Source organism: Danio aesculapii, chromosome 9 (genome assembly GCF_903798145.1).
Source record: "Danio aesculapii chromosome 9, fDanAes4.1, whole genome shotgun sequence".
NCBI classification, from domain to species: domain Eukaryota; kingdom Metazoa; phylum Chordata; class Actinopteri; order Cypriniformes; family Danionidae; genus Danio; species Danio aesculapii.
In genome coordinates, this window is record NC_079443.1 from 22,151,575 (window position 1) to 22,172,234 (window position 20,660).

The 20,660-nt window shown below is 35.8% G+C and overlaps 1 protein-coding gene across 1 annotated transcript; it reads left to right on the top strand.

The window, feature by feature from the left end:
- Positions 1 to 1,729: 1,729 nt before the first annotated feature.
- spopla (speckle type BTB/POZ protein like a) lies at positions 1,730 to 20,189 on the top strand. The gene is made up of 12 exons (XM_056465207.1): positions 1,730 to 1,885; positions 2,531 to 2,653; positions 3,253 to 3,389; positions 6,888 to 7,009; positions 7,090 to 7,241; positions 7,378 to 7,505; positions 13,321 to 13,498; positions 13,951 to 14,006; positions 14,109 to 14,231; positions 16,492 to 16,634; positions 16,733 to 16,786; positions 18,970 to 20,189. Exons 3-12 carry the CDS (start codon positions 3,312 to 3,314, stop codon positions 19,112 to 19,114), a joined length of 1,179 nt encoding a protein of 392 aa, XP_056321182.1. The 5' UTR covers positions 1,730 to 1,885; positions 2,531 to 2,653; positions 3,253 to 3,311; the 3' UTR covers positions 19,115 to 20,189.
- The last annotated feature ends 471 nt before the right edge of the window (positions 20,190 to 20,660 follow it).

Here is a 20,660-nt window from a genome sequence, read left to right on the forward strand (position 1 = left end):
GGTAATTGCATAAGCATGGCTGATTTTAATGAGAGGCTGTATATTTTTTTTTCAAGGGAATAATATTTTTTCATAAACTGTCTCATGTTTAAGTGTTGTGCTACTAACGTTTTTACATTTTGATTAATTATTCATTCATTTGCTTTGGGTAGTCTCTGATTTATCACAGTGGAATGAACCGCCAACTATACCAGCATATGTTTTACACAGCGGATGCCCTTCCAGCCGCACCCCAGTACTGGGAAACTCTCATACATTCTCACATTCAAACACATACACTACTGCCAATTTTGTTTACCCAATTCACCTATAGTGCATGTCTTTGAATTGTGGGGGGAACCAGAGCACCCGGAGGAAACCCAAACACAGGGAGAACATGCTAAATCCACACTGAAATGCCAATTGACTCAGCCGGGACTCAAAATATCAACCTTCTTGCTGTGAGGCAACAGTGCTAACCACTAAGCCACCGTGCTGCCTCATATTAATTATTTTTGCATTATATTTGTTTAGCTTTTTTATACCTTGTTGTACATCAAAATGACAACTTCCACTAGTTGTGATTTACCCCACATGGCAATAACAACATACTGTGCCATTAAGGAATAAACACACATAGAATTATTATGCTACTTCTGTCAACTGAATTTAGTCTTCCTAAATGTATGTATTGGGGAAATAAGCCTTTCTTCTTCATTTTAAAGGCGGAAGTTCAAATAAACCGAAAAACAGCATTAGGTTTGTGAAATAATAAAGCTGTAGAATGTGCTAGTTTTCATTAAAATATATGAAGAGTTCAAAAAATGCAAAAAAAAGATGCAAAAAAAACTCTAGTCTACGGCATCTGAAATGTTCACCTAAAATGAGCATTTTATCAGCCTTCCATGTTTATGTTCAAGTATTTCACTTTAAACGCAATGAAAAGAACTTACTTGTCACTATAAAAGTTAAATTTCTGAGCCTACACACAAGTGGGAAAAAAAAGCTGATTGCAGAAGAAAATATCAAAAGCCACATAGAGGTTTTTGCATCTAGACTCTTCATATTTAATTTTTTCAATAATTTAATGAATCATTAAAATAATTTTTAAAACAATTTAATGTTATTTTTTATTTTTTAAACAATTAACATAATTAAAAATTTTAATTAAGAAAGTATGCTGTTAATACTCACCATCAGGTTTTCAAGATGTCTATTTTTCTTCAGGTGAGCTTTAAGATAAAAAAAAAAACAGTGGTCCTTGTTGATTTGCATAATGCAGTGTAAAAAAACAAATAGGGAAAAAAGACAACAAATACCCGTGAACTCCTGGCTACATTTACAGCATTATCCCTATAATTTGCGAGCCTGAATTGATAAAATGGATTAAGTAGATATGAATCGTAGCTGTGAAGAAGTGTTACATTTCTCAACGCTTGCCAGTTATGCCCAATCAAACTGGACCACTGGTAAGCGCTGATAGATTTCTAAACTGTACAAACGCTGCATTTTCTCATTATTTTAACATTAATTTTAGCGTTCATAATATTTAGTTACATGAGACAAATATGTAGACAATGCATTCGCAACGTCTTGCTCGCTATCTTGTAAATCCGTTTATCTTTAACCGACACAAATGTGTTGTTGGGCCGAGGCGCGCCCCCGGCCGGCGGGAACCCGTACAGCCGCGAGAACGTGTTGTGCTCGTTGATGTGTGGTCACGCTCCTGGATTTTCGCTTCCTTCATTGGCAGGATAAGCAGCACACACTGCAAGCTACTGTGATGGGCTGTTTTTGAAAAGACACAAATACACTTCAGTCTTAAATAGTGCCGATTAAACTTAGCACATCCACAAGGACCGTCCGAACCTTGACTTTAACATTATTGACAGAATGGCGAGGAAAGGTTTGTGCTTTAACTGATCTACTTTTGTCAGTGTTGAGGATATAGTTTAGCTTGCTAACCACATAGCCAACTAGCCGACAAGAATCTGACTAGCTCAAACAAAAGGCTTGAAACCTTTTTGTCCATATAAGACTAGGTGGTTTCACTTATATACCGGGCTTTTAGTTAATGATATTTATCCGAAATTAAACCATAGAAGACCGCAGATCTTTTAATTAGATTAGGTGTTTGCATCAAGGCTAACCAGATTCTTTTGCCATATTGACCAAGCCCAGAAAACAATCTGATCTAAACAAATGTACAAAACTCCGCAAAAGGATTTGGATTTAGTGTAGCAAATATTTTTATGTAAGTTACTTTAGTTGAATTGGTTGTCAGCTCTATTTTAGCGAGGTCAATCCGGATTTGAACTCGCTGAACTGAAGTTGAAATGTAAATAGCCTAATAGTGTTTATATGTAGTCTGGTACAACTCAATTAACGCTGTTCAGAAATCATACTAGTATATGTATTGTATTAAAAGTGTGGTATCAGTAATTATCAGACCGCATAATGCAATGCTGTTTTAATCTTATTTCAATTAATGACTGATTATTTAAGAGGACTGAAAGTTTATTGAATGAAATATATGTATTTATATTTGCAGGTTGGGATGAGAAGCCCTTGGATCATGCTGTAATGTCACAGTAAAACACAAGCTAGTTTCTTCAGTGTTTACCTGATACAGTGGCACCAAGAAATGAAAGTCGAGATATTTATTGAAGTTTAGGTGAGTTGCAGGCTGGTGTGCATCATCATTTTTACTCATATTTGCCTCTGTGAAGTCAAAGTAGTTGAGAGTGAAATGTTGTTGGGTGATTTTGTCTGTTGGTTTACCTAAATTCAACTAAATGTGCCCTTGACTACACCTTCTCAACAAGGGCAAGTTCAGACCTGCCTATCAGGCCTGTGCCAACAAGCCGTTTTAGTCACTACATCAGACTTAACTCGTTCTGGTGTGTTTTTGCCATCATCAAGCACAGCTATTTTTAGACCGACAGTTTCTTGTAAGCATTTTCATGGATTTGGAACACATTTTTGTGGTGATGTTTTGTCACACCACAGACTGGATTGTCATATTGCATGCTTCCGGTGTCACAGGTTTCATAAAGCTTATATTCTTTCATTTCCTTCCTCCACTTTGACACCTAAATGTGTTTTGATAGATTCTGTGCCCTGAGAAGGAGTTGGCGATGGCTCTCATTTGACCATAAAATGGCTTGCTGATGGCAAAGTCGAAGATTTGATATTTTCAGGTCAAGAGGAGAGGCAGAAATTGCTGCCGTTTATTTTTCTTATACGATGCCTTTGCTCTATGTTTCCATAAAGGTTAAGTGGTGAACGCTTTGGGACAGTCAGCGCTTCTGATAGTAAGGAGAGAGCTGGCGATGTCGGGGGTCCCAACCCCTCCTCCTCCAGGGGAGATGTCCAGCGGGCCTGTGGCTGAGAGCTGGTGCTATACCCAGGTGAGATGGACTGAAGCCACCGTTTGCAGACTTTGCTGAAGTGTTTGTGAAGAATTTAAATGTCAGTTCTCATCTGTTTGTTTACATATTTGCACAATGGAAACTGTATTAGCACATAGATTTAGTGATGTAGAAAAATTCTGATCCTAAACGGAAAATTCAGCACACACTTAGCCAAGAACTGAAACAATTTATTTTGAATTCATGTAACCATGACATTAATCAGATTTATTTATTTTTTGGTTGTTGTTATTCTGTTGTTCTGGTCGTTGTTGTTGTTGTGCAAAAAGTACCAGGGTGACAACATTGCTTATATGGTATGTCCAGTATACATTAGTAATACACATATTCATGTTATACAGTGCTCAGCGTATAGGAGTACAACCCCCACAAATCTCTCATTTAAATTAATATTTTCTATGCTTTACAATATTATATTTGTGCTATACATTAGTTTAGTCGGTACTGGAGCTAATCTAACAAAATAACTTAAAATATAATGGTTTAATAATTAGTTGCACAAATTTATATGTTAGGCAATATATTAATTAAAGTTCAAAAATAACAAAAATCAAGAGAAACAAAAAATATATAAAATTTGGTTGAAATGTTGTAGTTTGTAATTTTGTTTGCAATATTTTGCATGAATTTAAATGTATTCGTTCCATTTCTAAAGACTAAAATATTATTTTAATAAATATATCTGTTTAATAAATCTGTTTTGTTCAAATGCACCAATATATATTACCCATATTCACTGAGAAATGGATAAAAAATTTCAAAATGGGGTGTGCTCATATATGCTAAGCACTGTATATAGAATGTACTTTTTTAGTGTTTGTGAAGTCATTTGAAATGAATACCTGCTCGAGAGTATGCTCCTTTTGACACAACCAACATCTTTGTGGGTAATTTAGGGTTAAGCGATATATTGAAGGCAATTTTCATGCATATTTTGTCATGTGTTCAGATAGAGCAGCTTTTAATACACTGTAGAGTAAAAGTACATTGATAAACTACACAAAAATGGTTTTAGAATTTGATTTTATCTGTAGATAATGATGGAAATAATCATTCTTTGACAATTCTCAATGAACTACTGCTCTGTGTAGTAAATGCTGCATGTAAAAATTATCGCATAATAAACAATGGTTTTAGTCCAAATTCACATTTCACAAAGCTCCTTTGGCCTTCGGAGGAGATTTACTACAGAACACATCGTGCTTCCCTGACAAGATGTGCATGACAATCGCTGCTTTGCTCAATTGCATTTACAATTTGAATTTGATTAATTGCTCAGCCCTGGGGTAAATTAATAAAACATAGACTCAAATGAGTTGTTTGAAAAAGTTAAATGAAATGAAATGATTGAGAAGGAAAACAGAGCTGCTCTGACATGTACAAATGTTCTAGTCTCTCTTTTGTTTGTAATTATTTCTGTCGGCAAACAAAAAAGATAATAATATTTTTGATATGTAACTTAAACTTTGCACAGGTTCATCATGCAGTGAATGATTTTGTATTGTCATGATGTTTTTGTTCATTACACATTGTTTAACATTTAAAAGGTTGCACATTATGCCCTATATGTCATATGTCAACTTTTTAATAACGTAATAATGCCTATACTTATATTTGTTGACCACTGTGAAAAGCTTACTATTCTTAAACCAGATTTTTTATAAGTAAACAAAAAACTCTATAAATACTATATATACTAAATGCTATATTTTAGTGATGGGACGTTCGTATCTTTTCTGTGAGCCAGATCTTTTGGTTTAGTTCGTTTCAATAAACCGGTTAAAAAACAAAAAACAATCGCCTATTCTTTTATGCTACAACGTAATGATGGCATCTGCGTTTGGACTCAACATATTAAAAATATATAGACAGCAATCATAATTTCAGTCAATTATACATCACCATGATCTGAAAAGTTTCTTACAAGTAAGTTTTGCAACCCAAATGAACCATGATTCATTTACTATTCAAATTCCATTAAGATTTTCTGTTAAACTTAAGTTTTGGCAGATCCTCTTATTTAAGCCCCCTGTTTACCCGCAAGCAGCATTATTTTAGGATCATCAGAGCCTTATTTTACATCTTTTTAAAAGGAGCATTATACTGTAGGTCGCTTTTTAAGTTAATATATAATATACTGTATACATTTATTGGCATACATGGAGTAATATTCTGTATAGCATTTCCCAGTTCTTAGTTACTTGTTGTAAAATCTGAACTATTATCATCCAGCTCTAATATGGTAAATGTGACCTGTAAGGTTCACTGACAAGCTATGCAAATTTATATTCATAATCGCAGATGATTTAATCAGGAAATTATTCAATCAAAGAAAATACCACATTTGATTACATGTTTTTGCTCAACTAACTTAACTTGGAGTGTTTGAAATAAATCCTTTTGTGAAATGATTCCATAGCCGTATGATCAATAGTCACTCTGAATCAATGAAACCAGGTAAATCTACTGTTTATTCAAAAACTGCTATAGGGATTTCCTAGGTGTTTGGCTTTTATGTGTATGAGAGTGCCCTCTGGGCTTTGGATTACGATAACTACTGATCTCACAACCATGCTTTCCTGACAAGATGTGCATGACAATCACAGCTTTTGATTAATTGCAATTGGGATTTCATTTCAATTGATCATGTTTGGTCTTAAGACTTTAATGCCAATCATAACTTTTCGAGAGAAAAAAGTGGACAATGGAACTTTCATGTAAACGTCTTTCTAATGTTGTGTCACTGTTATCACCGGGTTGTGCCATATTTTCACAAAAAAAACTAAATCTGCTGCATGCTGCTCTGTGAAACTGCAAATGTTTTTCAGTTGTGGTTGAAAACTACTGAAATGTAGTATACTTTAAACGACTGCATTTTAAAACATTAATTTTGTGCTCACTATACGAACAATGCATGGAGATACTAAGGTATTTTAAACATTAACATCCTGATTTTCTGTAAAGCTGCTTGTTGAGAATGAAAAGAGATGAATTTTTATAAATATGAGTTGAATTTTGACTTATTTTAATTCATCTTTTTTTAATGTAGCTCAAGGAAATGATAAGTGTAGCTTGAGCAAATGCATATGTTTTGATCTTTTGCTTGTTACGGCACTGTGCACAGTTTGATCTAATGAAGGGTAATCAGAGCATTAAAGTAGATAGGGTGACACGTTATTGTGCAAGTGATAATGAAACTCAAGCAGTCATCATAATGTGGTCATGCTGGTTTATCAGATATGGTAAAATGATACTGAGACAAATTTCCGATGGGTAGGTTTTAACCCCAGGCAAACGCAATGCAAAATTGATCAGGAGCTGCTTGGTTGTTTAAGAAGTGAATTCAGATGTTGATAAAACTAGAGGAAGTGTGTGTTTTCAGACCGTTTGTTTTGTTGCTGACTAGGAATGACTGCATGTTATTGTGTGCTGGCAGTGATCAGCTTTCACTGATGGTAATCTTTGGTGATTTTATAGGTCAAGGTAGTGAAATTTTCCTACATGTGGACCATAAACAACTTCAGCTTCTGTCGAGAAGAGATGGGTGAAGTATTGAAGAGCTCTACCTTCTCCTCAGGGCCTAATGATAAGATGAAATGGTGAGCAGTCATATTCATATGTGTTATAATGCTTTTATGCTCATGAGCGATAAGGTGTTTTCATCTCTCTTCATCTTTAGGTGCCTGCGGGTAAATCCTAAAGGACTTGATGATGAAAGTAAAGATTATCTATCACTGTATTTGCTACTAGTTAGTTGTCCAAAAAGTGAAGTCAGAGCCAAGTTCAAATTTTCTTTACTGAACGCTAAACGGGAGGAGACTAAAGCTATGGGTAAGTCTAGGGAAATAAATCTTTATTTAGAATATATTTACATCTTTATCAGTGTTTTAAATTCTACGTTGGTTTGTAATGAGGAGTGTCTTGAACCAAAATCTTACTTAAACCCTTACTTCCCTTCCAAACATAGAAAGCCAAAGAGCCTATCGCTTTGTCCAAGGCAAAGACTGGGGCTTCAAAAAATTTATTAGGAGAGATTTTCTGCTTGATGAAGCAAATGGGCTGCTACCAGATGATAAACTCACGTTATTTTGTGAGGTGAGTATGCATTTACTTCATAATCTGCTCATTACCTCAGACTCTAACCTTCCACACATGACAGTATTGGTTTAAGTCAACTTCACTTGATTAATCATTCTAAAATTAGTTATTTCCCCTAAAATGAGCTTGTATTTGGTTATGCACTGTTATGTGCAGATTTTTTCTCAGTTTATTAGATTATTAATTCAAGATTCTGGCATAACATTATTTGAATATGCATCCTGTATGTTTAATTATTTCATAATAAAATGTATATGATAATACACGGATAATACAGCGACTTTATTAGGTCTATTTTTCCTACTGTATATCCATGGTGTGAATCTCCTGCACCACCACATCTCAAAGCTGCTATTCAATTAGGATATGGGTCCTCATGTATGCAAATTTGCACACATTTTATGTGAAAACTTTCACACAAGCACGCACAGTAGTTTTAAGATCTGTAAAATAAAATGTATGCCTGAATTTCCCTAAAGAAATACATGCATCAACACCTCTTCTAATTTCCAAAAAAACATATATGGACGTTATAACTAGTAGGTTTACATTGTGTAAACCTAATCTGCATATTGTTGTGTATGTATTCAGACTAGGTATAAGACAGCATATAGACTTTATTGGTTTGTGCCATGATTTTACATATTACATTGGTAAAACAGTTCAATATCTTAGTTTAGTTTTAGAAAAGTAATATCCTTACAAAATATATCCACCAAAATACATTTCTGAGAAAGTTTTCGGAGATCTCATTTAAACCAAAATGTAAGTGGTTTTGTTTTGAATCAGAAGTAGACAGTTTTGTTAGTTTAATGCACTTGTCTGACATTAGCACATCACTGACAGAACATTTAAAAAAAAAAATTCACACCAGCCCATCTGGCACCAGCAACCATGCCACCATGCCACGCTCAAAATCGCCTAAATCACCTTTTTTCTCTCTCCATTCTGATGCCTGGTTTGAATTTATCATATCATCACTAAGTCTGCATGCCTAAATATGTGGAGTTACTGTCATGTGATTGGCTAATTAGATATTTGCATTGTGTTGTGCACCCTCAGTTTTATTCTAGGTGCAAAGGTAGTATTTTACTTCAGTATTTTTCCTTTGTGCAGCACTTGCCATTTTAATCAAACAATTAATTTGAATGGAAGATGTTTTTTTCAATCATCAGCAAAGAGTTCATGGATTGAAATATTTCCTTCTAAATTAGGCTTCTTCCCTCTATGCAACACCTATTTGCAGGGCAAAGCTTTTGTCATTTGCTTGAGTCAAAGTTGCTGCTGTCCTTTAGTTACACTGACATGGTCATTGGGGTGATTTATTATTGATTTTTCCTACAAAACATGAAAATGTGGCACCTCTGAAATCAGTGACTTTCGACTTCTCTCCTGAAGTAGTCCGCAGATTGAATTTCCTGCACGTAGCACTGATCCATTTGTATGAATATGCTAGTAGCCGTTTGACAGATCACCCTTCTCTTCAGAACGTAGCAGGATAGAGACGTCACCTAGAGCGGCAAATGAAATGGGTTGTCAAATGAATTTACTGTAACACAATTATGAGTCTTGCTTGAAAAATAGCCTACATGCCTGTTGAGATCTGCTGCAGGGCTTAATATTTGCAGGGAAATTGGCAATATCACAAGGCAAAGTTGGAACTAAATGTAAATTGCAGATAATATGTTTTCCCTCATTAATTGGACAAGTTTTGTAGATGATTATTGCCAAAAAAACTATTAAACAACTGCAGGATGCTTTCATCAGCAGCGTTTCTGATAGCTGCATTTATTTTTCATTTTGCTTTTTTATTTTTTCTTGCATAGAAAACGAGCCAGATTGCTAGCACTCTAAATGAGTTTAGAGTCAACAGAACATATTAATAGTAGTGCTTAGCACTTACTTAATAATAGGACCTCTCTTTTCCCTTCCCAATCTTCATTGTTGTTTGAAACTGTTAAATAATTAATGGAATAGTTGCTTTAAAGAAGTTTTGTAGCATATGAGGTCATTCATGACATCATAGATTTAATTTGGTTGCATTCAAATTCAAATAGTCTTTAAATAAAAAGGATTTAAACACCCTCATGACCTTTTTCCTAAATGACAATGGTTTGCATGTATATCTATTAAAGCTTTGACAAGTACCTTCACAGCAGAACATTCAAATCTGAAATCACACTGACGCAGATACAGAGCATGTAGTTATGAAATGCCTTCAGTTTTCAGCAAATCAAAGCACGGAATGTTATTTTTGAATTTCAAAAGTTAAATTATCACAACTTCTAGGTTTAAAAATTTATATTTCAGTCATGAACACTGATGATAGTTTTTCAAAATGAAGTAAATCACCTTTTGAAAGTAATGTGATGCTTCACATTAGAAGTTTTATACTAGCTACATTGTGTTTTATGTCAATATGTGACAACAAGTTCAATTAGTACGTCATTGAAATGTAAATTGTAAAATGAACCTTTATGATCGGGTCATCAAATCATTTGCTAAGGTGATCTTTTTTTATTTTTTAAATGGACAGCACTGCAGCATTATCATTTTTTTTCTAATCAAAGTAAATTGCATAATTTTTTGTTGTTGTCTATTGACAATATTCTCTTGCTTTTATAAAAAATTATAAAAGTAACCAAATATTGCAAAGTACCATACATGAGAATTCTTAAAGTTCGCACAAACTTTTTTTTTTTACGTATTGTGGTGTAGTTCCTACAAAAACAGAATATTAAATGAGAAGATGGTGGGCGTTGCTTTTTTTCTACTGTAAGCTGATTAGATGTAGTAAAGTAGACATTTCATCTGTAAAGATTGGGAAAGGTTTTCAGGAGAGTTATTACAATCTAACAGACTGTCAAACTGACAGTTGGAGTGGTGTGGCTAAGTATATTAATCATGCCCAGTACCTCGGATGTAATCTGAGAATTTAACAGTGAATAAACAGAGTGCCATTTCAGATTTATTAAAGATTACAAGGGCAAACTATTTTAATGACATTTTGATGAATTTTGATGAATTTTTCACCTCAAAACTGTGTGAATTAACAAAATCAGTATGGTTAGTTTTAGTTTCATGTGTCCTTTATTGCTTGTTTCCACTGACTGGTACAGTACGGGTCGGTACGGTTCACCTTTATCAGCCTTGCGTTTCCACTGCTAAAAGGGTACCAATGGTACTCTTTTGGTGGGCGTGGTGTATGACAGTTTCAGTCAACGTCATTTTCGCTCAAGAAAATGTCTACAGTAAAGCTGTACAGGTCGTTCACATATCATATGAGAAACACTTCTCACAAAACAGATGCTTCATACACATTAATACTTCTGTATAAATGTTTATTACTAACTTTTCTATGAACATGAGTTGATTATAACTGCAGATCAATGAATGCGAAATGGCCTACTGTAACGTCTGTAATTATATAAAATAAATTAATAAATGAACATATATGAACACCTAAAGCCCCTTACAGTCTCCGATGTTACCACTTACAGAAAAACTACACACAGCATACGTTGAGTCCTTATTTAGGTTCAAAAATACACACAAAATGTAGCCCACAGTCAGAGCAGACCTCTCATCTGTGTCTGTAATCTTCAGCAGCACATGTAAGCTCTTGTTAGAGAATAATTCCATCATACCTAGTTTATAATAGTCCAAAAGGTGATGATAATAGTTAAACATGGCAGTTTGTTCACGTTTGCTTAAATAATGTGCTCCTTTTTCCGGCTTCTCCTTTGTTTTTTCACGTCACTCTCGCGTTTGTCAGTTTCTGACAGGTTCGGGTTTCAAAAACACGTCAATAATCAAGTGCACGTTATTATCATCAGCTTAAGAAGGTTATTTCAAATATAGACACTCTGTAAGTGCAAGCAGGAAAGCGAAACCGCTCGCGCTTCAGACTGGCTTGTAAAAAACTACGGGGCACAGGGTGAAATCTGCTTTTCTTCTTGGCTTTGTGCCTGTTCATCAAGACGACGACAAGGTTTGTTTGAGCCCAGGTCGACCATGGCTCGTTATTATATGTATAAAAAATTTGTTTTTATTCTGGCTTGTTGCGTGAGCGAATGACGTATATCTGTAAACCTATAGCGTTCAGCTGCGCGTCTAGCTTCACCTTTTGGTACCCTTTCGAAAGGGTGCTGAAAAAGTGGTGCTTTTGACAGTGGAAATGGCCATAAAAGCGTATCGGATCGTACCGTACCACTCAGTGGAAACCAGCCATTAAATGTATTACTAAATGCCAAATTTTCCTTATCCCCTTACTGCTCCATCAAGAATTTAAATTTTTTGGGGGATTTCATTTTTTAACTCACTAGTTAACACTCAATGCATTTTTTTCCATCACATCCCAGAATATCTAAAAAATCAGTCTCTACCAAATAGTACATATGTCAGTTTATGTACCGGAATTAATACACATATCATGAAAAACAGAAAAATATGAAGACCAATTTATTTGAAAAAATAATTAAAATAAATCAGGTAGCATGAAGCAAGAAGGTCGCTGGTTCGAGCCTCGGCTGGGTCAGGAGGCGTTTCTGTGTGGAGTTTGCATGTTCTCCGCGGGTTCGCGTGGGCTTCCTCCAGGTGCTCCGGTCTCCCCCACAGTCCAAAGACATGTGGTACAGATGAATTGAATAAGCTAAGTTGGCCATAGTGTATGTGTGTTAATGCAAGATTGTGTGGGTGTTTCCCAGTGTTGGGTTGCAGCTGGAAGGGCATCCGCTGCGTAAAACATATGCTGGATGAGTTGGCGGTTCATTCCGCTGTGGCGACCCTTGATTAATCAAGGGACTAAGCTGAAAAGAAAATGAATGAATTAGTGAGTATTCCATAAAATATTTCAGATTCTCATTTAACGTTTTCTTTTCTTTTTTTTTAACAATAAAACCAAAATCAAGGGTAGTGCAACACGATTATGTTTTTGAATTTTTTTTTTTTTGTAAATCAGAAATGTTGTGTGTGTAAACCATTATTTAAAATAGTCCTTATTTAAAACGGTCAAAATATGGTCAATCATTTGTTAGAGTAGGCAGTTAAAGGTTATTTTATTCATTATTATTACAACTTCAATGCTCATCATCGTTTCAGCCTAATATTGTCATCAACTAACTGTAAATGTTTTATTTTCTTAATATTGATGTTATTTCCACTAATTTCTCTACTTGAGTATGTATGCACTAAATGAATCCGCTTCATCTATATATACACTAGGCATGGGCCGGTATACGTCAGACAGTATGATAACCTTAGATGAAAATATCACGGTTTTACTGTATCACGGTATTGAGATTGCTGCTCTAAAATATTTTGGATCAGTAAACATGTCACATTTGTTTCAAAAACACTGATTGTTTTTACAACTTAAAACGGCATCTTTGGAGATGTTTTCTGCTGGAGATACTGCTGTCCTAAAAAACAAACAAAAAATGTAAATAAAAAATCTTACTCGTACCTTAGGAACGGTATAGCAGAAAATGTTGACGGTTTTAAAACCTTGACTCTTCCAAACCGCAGTATACCTTGAACACTTCTCCCATGCCTAATATACACACACACACATGGAGAACATTCTGATTTAAATATTCACATACATTAGTCCACGTGATGATTTGAAATGTTGAATAGGTGTGCAATACTATATTTATTATTTGCCAAATTTGGTCACATTCCACAACTGCATAAAAAAATGTTGCTATAATAAAAATACGACCATGTTTTGAAAGGTTTTCAGCATGTCACACTGCCTATCCAGACCTAGTGGTGGTTTGATTGGTGATTGATTTTCTTGTATGTTAATTAGGTAAGTGTTGTCCAAGACTCTGTGAACATCTCTGGGCAGTCCAACATGAACATGCTGAAGGTCCCGGAGTGCCAGCTGTCTGATGACCTGGGGAACCTGTGGGAATGTTCACGCTTCACGGACTGCTCTCTATATGTGGGGGGGCAGGAGTTCAAAGCCCACAAATCCATCCTGGCAGGTGAGTCTAATCCAGACCCCCAGCCCTGCTGACCACACCAGCTCCATGTCCTCCTCTCATCCCGGCGACGCAAGCTCAGCATCCACCGTTCTGAGAGCTTGTGTGTGTGCGAGCTTGTGTTTGTGTGTCTGTGTGTGTGGTGGGGGAGACAGTTTGTGTGACCTTGGCGGTAGTTTTGTTTTCGTTTTTCTTTCTGAGGTCGTAATTCTTCAATTTGACAGATCTAGATTCATCACTGGAAATCTGTAGTGTGATCCACCGCTAATGTCCTCTAAGGACGACTGGGTTTGATCAGGAGTGTGACACTTTTTCTTGTTTACCATTGTGGATTGGCTCATGGGTCAGGAATCATGTAATGAAAACTGGACACTTGTCATTTGCTTTTTGATTGTTTCCATGTATCCAGAGATGCTCATATGATGTGACTGACAGATTTATTGCTTTCTTGACAGCGAGATCTCCGGTCTTTAATGCCATGTTTGAACATGAAATGGAGGAGAGTAAAAAGGTATGCATTTGATGCTGTTTTTATATTGCAATATTGTTGCAGATATCTTTGCCGTTATAAACAACGCATGAGTTCATAAGCTGATTTCTTTTTTCATTGCAGAACCGAGTGGATATCAGTGATGTTGAACCAGAGGTTTTTAAAGAAATGATGGGCTTCATATACACAGGAAAAGCACCAAATTTAGAGAAAATGGCTGATAGTTTATTAGCCGCAGCTGACAAAGTAAGTCTGAAATTTTTTTAGTAAACTTAAAATAACGTTTTGTTTATTTTTTTTTGTAGAAGATACTTTTTTGCTATCTACACATACACTGTTCGTAAGTTTGGGTCTGTACGATTTTTCCAGAACAGCTACTTTTAAAATGTTGCTTAAGATTTTTATTTATTTATTTATTGCAAATTAATGCATTTTTTTGTCTTAATTTCTAAAATATTTTTTGTCTTTTCCACAAAAGTATTAAGCAGAATGTGTTTTCAACATGAAAATAAATGAGCATAAATAATGCATAATTCTTAAGCACCATATTAGAATGATTTCTGATTTGTCATTTAGTAATGGCTAGTGTAAAAAAAAAAAGTGCAGGGGGATGTCTCCATCAAAGCAGACTACCTGCTGCTTTCCGGACACCATTCAGGGATGTAATTGTAGACCTACCAAAGCTACTGTGTATATAACAGAATGATATTATATAGTCCTATAATGTGACAAAGCTGCTGACAATATGCAAGATCATAAAATCGCTTTGAATGCGTGCGCTGCTGTGCACTTTTTCCGGCTTTTTCCCACTTTTTGCATGTCACGACCATGTGCACTCTATGTACATTATAAATTCAGCTGCAGGGCGCACATTTGTTTTTATCCTTCGCAAGTCATTTGCCATTATGTCTTCATTAATTCAGTGCTACAGTCGGGCACCTCAAATTTAATACCTGACAGTGTCACAAGTTTAGATGATATTACAAATTTATAAAAATTAATTTTATAATTAATTAAAACTTGGCTATTAAAAACAGGGACTATGCCAAAGGAAAGGGAAAGTAAAAGTGATAAATTCTTATTATCGATGTATGATTTTTTTTTCAGGGTGGAATGGTAAAGTAAATTAGGCCACTCAATTCAACTGGACTTAATATTTTTACAGTTCGAATTGTTGACTGACTAGTAGTTTATCATGATGGAATAAAGAATCAACTAAATTACAGGGAAAGTTCTATTCTGTGGACACAAGAGAACTAGTTAGTGGCGCCATCTAGAAGTGGTGTGTGGATCTGTCCCAACATTGAGGTACAAAGTATAAACCTATTAAATATTACTTAGGTCACTATTAAACTGCTAAACATTAAAACTGATAAAGTTGTGTGGCCAATCACAAATATTTACATAAACAATATTATTTATTGTTGTTTTTAGAATTATTATTATATTTTTAGAATTGTATGGTATTAATTTATTTAAAAACACACATGCAAATGATGCTTTGAGCAGCTCTTTTTATAAAGATTTCATTAATTTAAATCCACTAATGTGATCAAGTATTTTTCTATGCCAGGGGTGTCCACACTCGGTCCTGGAGAGTTTAGCTCCAACCCTAATCAAACACACCTGAACCAGCTAATCAAGCTCTTACTAGATATACTAGAAACTTCCTGGCAGGTGTGTTGAAGCAAGTTGGAAATAAACTCAGCAGGACACCGGCCCTCCAGGACCGAGTTTGGACACCCCTGTTCTATGCAGTATACCTGCATAAATTATAATAAATAACTAGCAAAAATAAATAAACAGTGTTTTATGGTTTTCTGAAGAGTCCATCATATTCAAGTATAGAATTCGAACAGTCAAATATAAAATTACATGGTCATCGTTATATAAATAATAATAAAAATATATATTTGGTAATATCTTTATATAATATCTTTATATTTAATCTTAAATAATGTAATCCTGCGATTATTGCAGGTTCACACATTGCGATATTAATGCTCAAACGATATGGTGTTCAGCCCTAGTGCAAGACGCTTATTTAAAGGCCTTTTTAAAAAAATCTTACCAACCCCAAACTTCTGACAGTGTTTAATTACCTTTTTGGAAACTGCAGTAGAGTTACTGTTACTGAATGTTCACCCAAAACTGCAACTGTCATCATTTACTCACCCGTGTTTTGAACCTGTATGACTGACTTGTGGGAAGAAGCACTGATGAAGAGTTCACAATTTAAATCTTTACTACTTTCATTTAAATGTAACCTTTTCTTTATTGATATAGTCTGTCTTAGTGATGCTTTATCCTTTTTGAAGCTCAAAAGCTTAAGAAGATTGCCCAGTCAATGATTACTCAAGTATTATTTATGTTTTCATGGAGGAAAGCGCATCATACAGGTTTGGATAAACAATCGCTGACAGTCTTGTCATTTTTTTGTCCACACTAATGCTTTAAATGTGGTTTGAGTGTTGTTCAGTATGAGTCTTGTGTGTCTTTCTCTCAGTACGCTCTGGAGCGCTTAAAGGTCATGTGTGAGGAAGCCCTTTGCAACAGCCTCTCGGTGGAGAACGTTGCAGACACCCTCATCCTCGCCGACTTGCACAGCGCCGAGCAGCTCAAAGCACAGGCCATAGATTTTATCAACAGGCAAGCGCCGCCAAAGAAACTCTGCTTGATAAATTCCTGCTGCCATGGCTGTTTACCAGCCTGAGAATGAGAGTGTTTTTCTTCTATCTTATCCATAGGTGCAGTGTCCTCCGACAGCTGGGCTGTAAAGATGGGAAAAACTGGAATAGCAAGTATGTAATTAGCTGATATGTGTGACACAAGATTAATACCGAGCTCTTATCTGCTCTACTAGATGCATTAGAATTCATTGTTTTAGGTTCTGGGCAGCCCGAGCTGCTCGGCTGGTACCAGCGGTTTGCGCATCTCCTGATACTGGTTATTAATAGACTCTGACTGTCTGAAATGTCGAAGAAGGGAACATTTCTGCATTATAAACATATAAAAAAGTCTCTTATAGATCCCCGGCACCCTGCTGATCGTACTCTTCAGTACAGCATTAACTTCTGCATCAGTGCTGGCTCATTCAATGAAAATAGTCTTTCGTATAAATAGAATTGCTTAAATCTGTCAGAAGAAAACTCGCTACTGTATTTTTATTTTAAGAGTTAAATGGTGTTCTCAATGGTTTACATATGGTCAGACTTTAGCATGTGTCTTTATATTAACATTCCAGCAGATGGAGTTTAGGCTTTGTCCGGAAAACAGCCTTTTTGTTGTTTCCATCATTAGAATGGCTGCCTCCTGAAGCATCACATTACGTTTTCATCTGCATACAGGTTATAGTGTTTATTCTAGCCATGTGGGGTTTATGTCCTTGCTTATATTTGCTAAACGTCATGCTGTAAAAGTCAATATAGGCTATGAAAACAGGGTGAGGCTTGATTAAATGCTTTTGGATTTAGCAGTCTGAATAGTATGTGAGTACTGTACACATTCACTTCCAGATTTTTGTATCCTCGCATGTATGCTTTAAACACAAGACTTAAAAAACAGATGGAAGAACAGCAAACTGTTTATAAACACTTGTTTGGGGAATTTCACTTTCTAAATGTTAGTTAAATTAATACAAATACATTGGTTATTGCTAATCATACATTTTGGAGAAAAATAGAGATGATACTGGATCAGTTATGACCTATTGAATGCGTGTGTCGATTGCCTGCATTCACGTGTTATCAAATTCACATGAGTTTACTATGAAAGGCTGTGTACACGTATGCTAACATGCTTAAAATAAAGGGAACAAAAAGGATGCTCCGATCGATCAGCCGGAGATCGGTATCGGCTGATAATCACATTTTTTGACTCGATCGGTACTCGCCGATCTTATGAACCAATCATATGTGTTTGTTTACGAGTTTACACACAGAGTTGGAAAGCAGAATATTAGAATGGCCTTGCATGTGTTTTGGCCTTTTTACATGTATAAAGGTGTTTTTGACAGTATTGCAAGCTCACTAAAACCTGGCTTAACATTTTAATGAAATAAGAAACGTTCAAATTATTTTTTTAATATTTAATAATATACCTTTTGTAATATCCTGACGGCAATAAACAAATATTCATTTATAGGTGTGTATTTTAACTTCTTATGCATCAAATATACGCTCCAAACGTTTTCTTCATTGAGACCTGTTAAATTCTTCTTCCATCATTTTCATACCAATTTTTAATCTGTTTTATCTATTATTTTCTGTAAAGCTGCTTCTGGCCATGACATATTCACACATAATAGTTATAAGAGACCTGTTTAAGGGATTACATACAACATCCTTTATTTATTCTAGTAAGTAAGGAGAGATCTTCACTTAAGTATCATACTTGAAGGGAAAATGTGCTTAATGCATTATAAAGCTTGAAGCATCAGAATCGGTACTCCGTATCGGCCAAACACCATGACAAGGAATCGTTACTTTGTATCGGCTGCAAAAATCCAGATCGGAGCATACCTAGAAAAAAAACTTAGAGCTTGAGCACTTTTTCCCTGCTGCTCAATTGAATGAAACATTAGCATTTATAAAGACCATTGTACTTTATTCAAATGATAAATTCCTGATTTACCCTTGTAAAACATGGTCCAAACCGTGCACCACTTCATTCAAAATTAAGTTATGAGGTTTCAGGATTAAGATATAAGACCTAATCATGAGCTTTTTTTTGTTTCCATTGGCTATAAATGTGGAAAACCCACAGACATGCATAAAGACTGACTAATAGTATTGATTTCTTTTTTTTTTTTAAGTCCTAATCTGTAAATACAAGGTTTTAATCTGACAGTGATGACATTCACCATTGAATTGAGCTTCTCTTCTTTTATTTCTTGTAGCCATTAGACTGGATTAATCCACATTGTCATTATCGATTTTAATGTGTCTTGTGCTAATACTGAAACGTCTTCGCTCTTTCCTGACAGTCATGCCACGGACATAATGGAGACCGCGGGCTGGAAGTCAATGATCCAGTCTCATCCTCACTTAGTGGCGGAGGCCTTCCGTGCTCTGGCATCGGCGCAGTGTCCCCACTTCGGCCTGCCCAGGAAACGCCTAAAACAGTCGTGACGCCGTTCCTGCTGCTCTAATGGGCCTGTCCCTGGGCAAAAGCCAGAAAACTGCAGAGTTTGGGCTCTATCCCATTGTCATCCGACCCGACGGCACGTGACTGCGACAGGCTGACTAAACGGCAACCTTCTCGAGCGACGGGTTCGGCATCTGAGCTTTATTTTGCGAATCTTTCTGTCACTTCAAACAGCCTTAAACGATCTGCCATGACTCTTGTGTGGAGTATTTTGAATTCTCTCAGTTCTACTCTGTGCCTGCCTTGTCCCGTGAGACCAGGCCTCTTCCTTGTTGCACTAGTTCCCAAAGTCTCGCTGTTTTGATATGGAGCTCTCTAGGAATGCGCCAGGAGTTCCATCCACACAGGAAATACTAGATTATATTCCTAATGTTTAGTTGTGCGACTAGACATCAAATAAACATTAACACGATGAACGCAAGGTCATTTATTTACACTTTTTGAAAAGCTAGCTATGCCCCATATTGATGGCACGATTTTTATGTAAAGACACCGTTTAACCGTGTGGGCAGGTGAGAATACTAGTACTATTCCATATTGTGAAAATATGCATTTCAGATATTTGTATTGATGTACGTAACAAGAGGAGTTACTGTTTGTGTCCTGCCCCTTGACCTGTGAAAACACTTAAAAGTGTCATCTAGTCATGATTTTACAATGGTTTTTAGACCCAGTGTTCCCCTTGAATTGGTCTGAGATATACAGATGCTGTCTGGCCCATTAATGCATTTGTGTAACCTGATTGAACTAGTCAAGACAATCCATGTCCGAACACGCTGGAATATTTGGATGCTAAGCATGTCATGTGGATGGATTGATGAAAGTGTGATTGGGAGATACAGATGAACTGATTGTTTTGTTTTGTGCAACTGTGCTGTTTCAGTTGAACTGACGGTGATTTGGAGGAGTTTGTACATTGCGTCAATCTATACGGACTTGTTCTGTTAAAGGACATGTTTTGTGAAGATTCTGGAATTTGTTCCATCTTTAAAAAAAAAAAAAACCTATTGTCTCCGAGAATGCCCGCATTAACTCATTAAAACAGTTTTTCAGCACTCACTGGTGTTTTGTAAATGATTTGTTATATACTTTTAAAGGTTTGGGCTTGGTATAGTTTTTGGTTGCTTGGTTTTAACATTTTTAAATTGACTGCTTTTTTGCATATTTTTCATAAATTAAACTGTTTGGACATACAATTTCTAGTCAAATGTACATTTAAAGGGCACCTATGGTGAAAATCAACTTGGTACGCTGTTTGGACAGAACTGTGTGTAGGTATTAGGCAGGGACCAGTATAAGATTCTGACGATAACCTTGAATAAAAATGTCGCAGTTTCATGGTATTGTGATTACTACTCTAAAATGTATTCTTTTAAAATGTCTGTGGAAAAAACAAACAAAAAATTCACATTGAACATAATTTTATTTTGCGAAACATTTAAAATATTTTGGAACAGTAAACATCCTAGCAGGCACAGGACGTCAACATGATGTCAGATTGATGTTGTACACCAACATTGTGGGACATTG

Excerpts from the sequence above, each read along its gene's own strand:
- spopla (XM_056465207.1), top strand. The coding sequence starts at position 3,312 with ATGTCGGGGGTCCCAACCCCTCCTCCTCCAGGGGAGATGTCCAGCGGG. Across the intron at positions 7,010-7,089 it reads CCTAATGATAAGATGAAATG|GTGCCTGCGGGTAAATCCTA; the intron begins GTGAGCAGTCAT and ends CTTCATCTTTAG. Across the intron at positions 16,635-16,732 it reads GCCATAGATTTTATCAACAG|GTGCAGTGTCCTCCGACAGC; the intron begins GCAAGCGCCGCC and ends TCTTATCCATAG.